This window comes from Temnothorax curvispinosus, unplaced genomic scaffold (assembly GCF_003070985.1).
Source record: "Temnothorax curvispinosus isolate PA1 unplaced genomic scaffold, ASM307098v1 QBEX01017596.1, whole genome shotgun sequence".
Lineage (NCBI taxonomy): Eukaryota > Metazoa > Arthropoda > Insecta > Hymenoptera > Formicidae > Temnothorax > Temnothorax curvispinosus.
Window position 1 is genome coordinate 1,652 of NW_020227376.1, and position 7,087 is coordinate 8,738.

The 7,087-nt window shown below is 35.6% G+C and overlaps 1 protein-coding gene across 2 annotated transcripts; it reads right to left on the reverse strand.

Moving 5' to 3' along the window:
• Window positions 1-2,786: 2,786 nt before the first annotated feature.
• LOC112467589 (tudor domain-containing protein 3-like) lies at window positions 2,787-6,794 on the reverse strand. Of its 2 annotated transcripts, none has more exons than XM_025036275.1 (11): window positions 6,386-6,794; window positions 6,148-6,232; window positions 5,845-6,044; window positions 5,620-5,767; window positions 5,309-5,542; window positions 5,094-5,227; window positions 4,766-5,008; window positions 3,985-4,615; window positions 3,625-3,738; window positions 3,453-3,549; window positions 2,787-3,343 (listed from the first exon to the last, which is right to left on the reverse strand). In XM_025036275.1, exons 1-11 carry the CDS (start codon window positions 6,409-6,411, stop codon window positions 3,171-3,173), a joined length of 2,085 nt encoding a protein of 694 aa, XP_024892043.1. In that variant the 5' UTR covers window positions 6,412-6,794; the 3' UTR covers window positions 2,787-3,170. The 2 variants fall into 2 exon arrangements, with proteins under 2 accessions (XP_024892043.1, XP_024892042.1); XM_025036274.1 differs by having other exon boundaries at window positions 2,787-3,346.
• Between the last annotated feature and the right edge of the window lie 293 nt (window positions 6,795-7,087).

Sequence of the window (7,087 nt, forward strand, 5' to 3'; positions counted from 1 at the left end):
GATTTGAATCCATATGACTTTTGGTTGTTCCCAAAACTCAAATCGGCGATAAAAGGAAAGCGATACAATAATATTCCCGACATGGAACAGGCTTTGACCGTGGCTTTACAGGCGATTAAGGAAAAAGAGTGCAAAGACTGTTTCGAAAAGCTTTTTAATCAACGCTTACAGCGTTGTATTGACTCGGAAGGAATGCATATTAAATTAAAAAAATAATTAACTTCTTGTAATTTTTTCGGTACCAGTCGCACTAAAGCTTGAACAGCAACTGTGTACAATTCATGTAGACGTAATCTTGAAATTTAATTACGACGTAACGGAATTTACGACAATCGGAATTGTTTAATTATATCTTAAATTTCTGTTGTGTTTTCTAGAAAAAAAACCGATTAATTATTCCGATCGGAATTCATTTTGAAAAGTTCTATCATATACGTGGCAAAGTATATATATTTTATACCGATCTTCAACTGATATCAAAGAATTATTATTAATCATTTATACAGATATTTTAAAACTAAATAGTTTCTCTTAAGTCCCGATTCCCCGCACAAACGTGAAGGGTTTTTTTCCGAACTGAAAGACGCAGGATTTTATATCCGTAACTGAGATAGCCACATCTGTCAAAAACAGATTTTGAAAGTATCCGCTGCATATTTTGTCGACAAAATGTCAACAGAAATATAAATAAATTAATATAATGTATATAATGGCAGATTGATTGCAGAAATTGAGTTTCATAATAATGTTTTATTTAAATAATGTATTTCATTTCAATTATTTAAATAATGTATTTTATTTCAGCGAATAATTTTCTATTGAGTTTTCGTAAATCACAAAATTTGCTGTCAAATTATATCGACAAACTCTGTTGACAAAACATTAGTTTAATGCGGACACCAGATAATACCAGCGGCCTAATTCTCGAAAAATATCGCATACGATTGATACGATACATATGTTATGAATATCACACATTCGCATCCAATAACATACTTGCAAAGTGTGATTTTCTAATGACATTTATAAAATATTGTATATGTGATATTTTTCGAGAATCAGGTGTCTTAGATCTGTTGCAATATCTGAGCAAATCTGTTGCCAATCTGTCGTCATACTGCGGGTATTGCTTACTTCGAGTCTACTTTTTATTTATATTTATTCGGAAAAAATGGAATTTATTTACTTGTGCGCCGCCATTGCACAACATATATATATATTAAAAACATTTTTAAACGATGCTTTTATCAATTTTTGTATCAATTTGTAATTTACATTAAGCAGTAAACAAGCATTAATATAGCCTATGAACAGATGTTAATTATAAAATAAGAGATATATATCTTCTCATATTTCCAAAGAATTATATATTTACGACGATTTAGGAACAAGTTTCTTCGAGAAAAATATTATAGATATAGTATATAGGTAGGTTTATTATACTGATTGTCTCAATAAATGTTAAAAAATAAAAGAATCAAAGAAAAAATATGTCTATATGTATATTAATCACGTCTAGGCAGGTATTTTAAAACAAATAATTATTTGTTCTAATGATATTTCCCTCCAAAAATGTAAGGATTAAATTTCTTTGAAAAAGAACTGCAGCTGATGCATTATAGATTTTACATCCATAGCAGATGCTGGACAATATATAAACGTTGACCATATTTGCGCACGGATTAATACACGTTATAATAACAATAACATAAAAGTATCTTTCAAATTCCTGTAAATCTTAAAGTAAAATATTTAGTAGATGAATATGTATATTTTTATCAGATTATAAACCTGCATGCTTGTTTTAACCGAATTTCTTACACGGTTCATCTTTCCTCTCATCTTTTTCACGTTGAAGAGAAAAATAAAGAAGATGAATTGTGCAAGAAGTTTAGCTAAAACTAACAGACCTAGCTTATACTTGATCATATTTCACATTTTATCAGAAAAATCGGAAATTTATATAATGAATTTTTATAATGCACAATTGAGCATTTGCTCAAATTTGCGCAAATTAATAATAGTATAAATTCTATAGCAAGGACACGGAGTTGTTGGATAATTCCCATTTTGACGTTCTCCAGGAGTCAGCAAAATTTAAAACACTTAGGCTGCGTTCCAAACCACGCTCTTAACGCTCGAGCGTCGTTCTATCTTTGTTACTTACAGAAAGTTGAGCAAGGACAGAGCACGCTCTTTGCGCTAAGAGTGGTTCTGGAACGCAGCCTTAGATTATAAACACAAGGTCTTGATCACTGTTTGTTATTATTCTTTGCTCTTTATTTCACTTGATGTATTCCGGCAATCATTAGTCCTATGTCAGTCTGACACGAGACATCACATATATATAAAAGAAGCTCTCAGTTGTGATCGTCGGAATCATCTACTTCCGTACTTCACGGCATAGAAAATCCTCTCACTTAAAATGAGAATATCACAGTGCACGTGATCAATTAAAAATGATCAAACTTTAATTAACTTAATCAGCGATTAATATAACCAGCAGAATTGCCTACAGTAAAATTTGTAACCGTTCGTCCTTAATTTACTTGTTTTTTTAACAAATAATTTTATTTTATCAAATTAATAGAAGTTCAGTCGAAATTTCGCTTTTAAAAATATATATCACTGTTAAAATAAATATAAATAAGATTTAAACTAATTTTTTTTAATTCAGATTATCTTGTACTCCATATTAAAACTCTTGTACTTTTTTTCTAATCTAACTTATATTAGTATTTTGTCATCTACCTTTAACGATAAGGGTATTGAAGGGCGAAACGAGCGAGATTTCATTAGAACTGTATTACAGCTAAAGTGGACGAGGTACAGACATTGCCCAGTTTTACAGTAGTAAGAATTAATTTTTCTACAATACAAATAATACAATATTTTGGGAACACAGTCGATATTTTACAATAAGAGCCTCCTAATTTTTCCTCTTCGTGAAAAACCAACTTGTTTCGTATTAAGTTATCGCGTATTCAGCTCTAATAGAAATCAAATGTGGCACACAACTCGCTGCCTATCAACGGTTAATATAAACGGTATCTAAACTCTCCATTAGTGTAGCAACCTGTTAGATCAATCCTCAGTAGCGAATTCAACTGCCTCAATACCTAGCAAGATCTGAATTTAGTTTTTTCTTTACTAAAGATGCGAGACTAGAGTTAAAGGAAAGGATTATGTTGAGTATTATTTTGATTATTAATTGGCAGAGAATTGTGGCTTCTTTGCGCTGGCGGTTGATAAATTGGTTGCGTACTCCGTTGCTGACCTCGTTTTTTATTGTATCCCTTATTCCCGCCAACGGCACCGCTTCCTCCTCGTCGAAATTCCATACCTGCTGCAATCATCATTTTAAATTATATTGACACTAAAATGTTTCACAATGTAAAAAATAAAAGGTAATACAATATTTAACATTTGGAGACGAACGATTTGTCACACACCATTTATGTGATTGTAACTCTGATCGTAACGTGGCTGTCGATTGTTAGAACGCTGATCTTGCCGTCTCGTATCCGAAACATAATCCTGAATCTGATACTGTCACGGTAAATTAATAAGAATTATTATCAGCAATAAAAACATTATAATTTTACATTGTGCTATTTTACATACGTCGTCCGTTATCGGTATACAATCCACCTGGAGCACTTCCTCGTAGTTTTCAAATCCCTTAAATTGCACTACACAAGTCCTCTCAGAAACGCCAGTGACTTCGGCATTGTAATACTGTAAATTTTGTACACAAATAATTAAACAACGCGCAAAACATACGAAAAAGATGGGAATGGCTCTGTGTAAAAACAATCAATTTGTCAATCAGCGGATCTCCGGTTCGATCCCGACTGTTATCCCATGTATATTTCGATTTTAGACAATGTTGATTGAAAAATTAATAGAGTAAGATGAATCCAACTCGGGGAACTCATATATATCTTAAATTCAAACATTTTCGTACAAAAAGATGATACGTACCCTATTATCTTCCCAATACTTGGCCATACACTTGTCACCTACTTGCCATACCCATGTACTGTTGATGTTGTGGCTACCGTAATTACTCTCATTTCTTTGCATGTTGGGATTCATGGCCATCCTATTTCCAACGTTACTATTCGGCTGATATCTAGGTTGACTCTTAAAATTCTGTTCAGTTGTATTAGATGAATATACTTTAGAGGTTCCGTTTTGCTGAGCTCGATTATGCCTATTATAAGAAGCATCATAAGAATGCCTATTTCTGGCCTCCGGCTCGAGGTGATTATAGTTTCTGTTACTACCGAGATTCTTTCCCTCAGTCTGGATTCTGGTATCGTTACCGCTATCACTGGCGTTTACGTTACTTGTACGCGACTGAGCAAACGTATTTCTGTAATCAATCGGCTGAGAAGACTTCTGATACGTTTCTCTGCCTCCGTCGTGTTGATACTGATATTGAGGTTCCTGGTTACGTTGAAATCGCGGCGGTTTGTTCTGCGGTGCATGAGTAGCACCGTTATATTGCGAATACATGGCGGAGTTACTGTTATTTGTTCGCTTATTATTTCTGTGGTCCTCTGAATATCTCGGAGGTGGTTGATAACCACCACGACCACCTTTTTGATTCCTATTAAGAGAGATCAATTAAGAGTCATTACAATAACTTCATTAAATATTTTTCGATTTTGCTTGGTAAGATAGTTATGATTTGGTATATATTATATATCAAATATATTAGTAATATATAGATAATATATTAATTTAGTAAGATACATACCGTCCACCTCTTCCACTTTGTGCATCAAAACCTCTTGATTCAAAACGATCTTGATTACTTTCGTTATTTTGTATATAGCTGTTTTGAGACAAATTAGTTGTTTCGACGCTCTCAGGTTGTACAGGTAATTTATCCTCGAGAAAGTCGAATAGGGATATTTTTCCGCTGCTTGGTTTACTGTCCTCGGTTTTCTTTTCCCGTTTGCCACGCGGCTCTCGTGGTTCGCGAGATTCCTTAGCGTTACTGCAATAAGATTATAATTCAATAATAACTAACGATAAGTGTATGAAGAAAAAAAATAGAAAAAAATAAAAATAAATTCTCTTACTTATATCTGCTGTCGGTCTTTTGCAAGCTTCTCAGTGCTTTATCCACGTTATTTCTATTAACTCTCAAAGCGTATTCTGCCTGCTCTATGGTAAATCCACGATCCACGATTTTCTGTACGCTATGATCCAATAGCTGTGAAAAACGCACATAAATTAGATTTTCAGACATCAACGCAAACTTTTAATTTAATGAAACATGTAAAAGCAAGTCAACCTGTTTAGTCCCGCCGCCAAATACTTTCTTACTGCCTTGCTTGGCAGCTTCCGCTATCGCATCCTTGCGCTGAGCTTCAAACTCCGTATTCTCCTTGCTAGGTTTTTCTTTTTCTGCCAGAGCTTTGAAGTTCTTATCTTGCTCGGATACTTTTACGATTTTTTTACCAAATGGTATCCACGGTGGTGGCCCACCTTCCTCGGCAGATCTTACTCGAGTATGTGAAGCTAATTTCTATAACGAAAGCAGTTCTGTACCCACATGCCATATCCATTAAATACAATTAACTAATCGAGTAAAATGTATTTTACCTTATTTAATTCCCATTTTTCCACTAAACTGGCAACTTTTCCCCCAAGTATGTAAATTAAATGCACCGGTGTCAATAAAAAAAGTCCATGTGACACAGGTAGAGTTCCTGATTTTATCAGTATCTTTGTACCAGGTGGCGTGTTTAAACTACATGTAAAACAGATGATTAGAAGAGACAGTTGTAAAAAGCAAAACAAGGCAGTAACAAAATCTAATACATTTACCTTAAAGCCGATATATGTTCAACTTCTAAGGCTTGAAAATTATTCTTCCCATCTGTCAACGATAATTTCAACATCCGCGGAACTGATCTCGATTCTTCGTTTCCTTTGGGCGTAGCTACATTACGTATCTTTTGTATTTGCAACACAATATTGCCCTGACTAATATCTCCATTCCCGCTGCCAATCTCTCTCAAGTCGAGCTGTAAATAATATAATTTTTTCCTCGTTCACTCGCGTTTCTCAAATAAATTCTCAACACCCAGTCAATCGCATTGACTCATAAAGAACCACACTGATACGTACATCCAACAGTCGTTTTACTATCTTCTGCGTGTCCACCACGCTACCTGAATCAGTGGCCACATCATAACCATGATCAGATAGATACCTGGCGAAAAGAGGGCGATTAATGTAGATGAAGGGGTTTTGTAAATATTGAATGGACTCGGAGCAATCGTGGACCACGTGCAAGAGGAAGAGAATAAATTCCTTTTCCCGTGGAACGTCAGCGAGAAACTGGAGGAGTACACCTCTCACTCACCATCCCAATGCCTCCAGGCTCTCCATGTTTCTGCCGGACTATCTCTCTTTGTCGAACGAAGAGCCGGTCGTGCCTCATGAAATCGACGCCGCTATTGCGTGCCGTCCGTGAATTCGCGACGCGCCACACACGACCGCGCGTATACAAACATCTGACAGCTGACACGCGTTTTCGAAGGTGCGACGAGGGGATCGATGCAGGAGGTTCGTGTTTCCCCCGAGTTCGACGGACTCGTTGGTCGCGGGCACCTCCCAGTTTCCGTCGAGGCTGTTTCTCGCGGGCACGGCCTACTACCTACCACGCGAGAAACGGAGTGTCGCACACTGGTGCGACAACTACGAGATCGCTCAGACGAAGGAACCGCACCTATATACAACTCTGAAAACACTCGTCGCCATCTTGCAGGCTCGGAGGCTCGGAGCAGCGTGCGTTCCGACCATAGACGTGAAAAGTGACAGACCGAGCGGCGCGCCAACGACGCTTCGGTTTAAATTACTTTTTTTTTATTTTTATTATTAATTCAAATTAATTTCAGCTTAAATTAAATTAATTTTATTCTCATTATTATAAGATTATAAGATTCACACGAACAATATAGTAACAATGTAAAAAATTAAACGAAAAGTACAATTAATGTAAGCGCACAATTTGTATTGTAGATAGAAAATGCATATAGGGATAAAAGAATTCTTAATATAAAGA

Excerpts from the sequence above, each read along its gene's own strand:
- LOC112467589 (XM_025036274.1), bottom strand. The coding sequence starts at position 6,411 with ATGGAGAGCCTGGAGGCATTGGGATG. Across the intron at positions 5,768-5,844 it reads GAACATATATCGGCTTTAAG|TTTAAACACGCCACCTGGTA; the intron begins GTAAATGTATTA and ends TTTTACATGTAG. Across the intron at positions 5,228-5,308 it reads TTGGCGGCGGGACTAAACAG|CTATTGGATCATAGCGTACA; the intron begins GTTGACTTGCTT and ends CGTTTTTCACAG.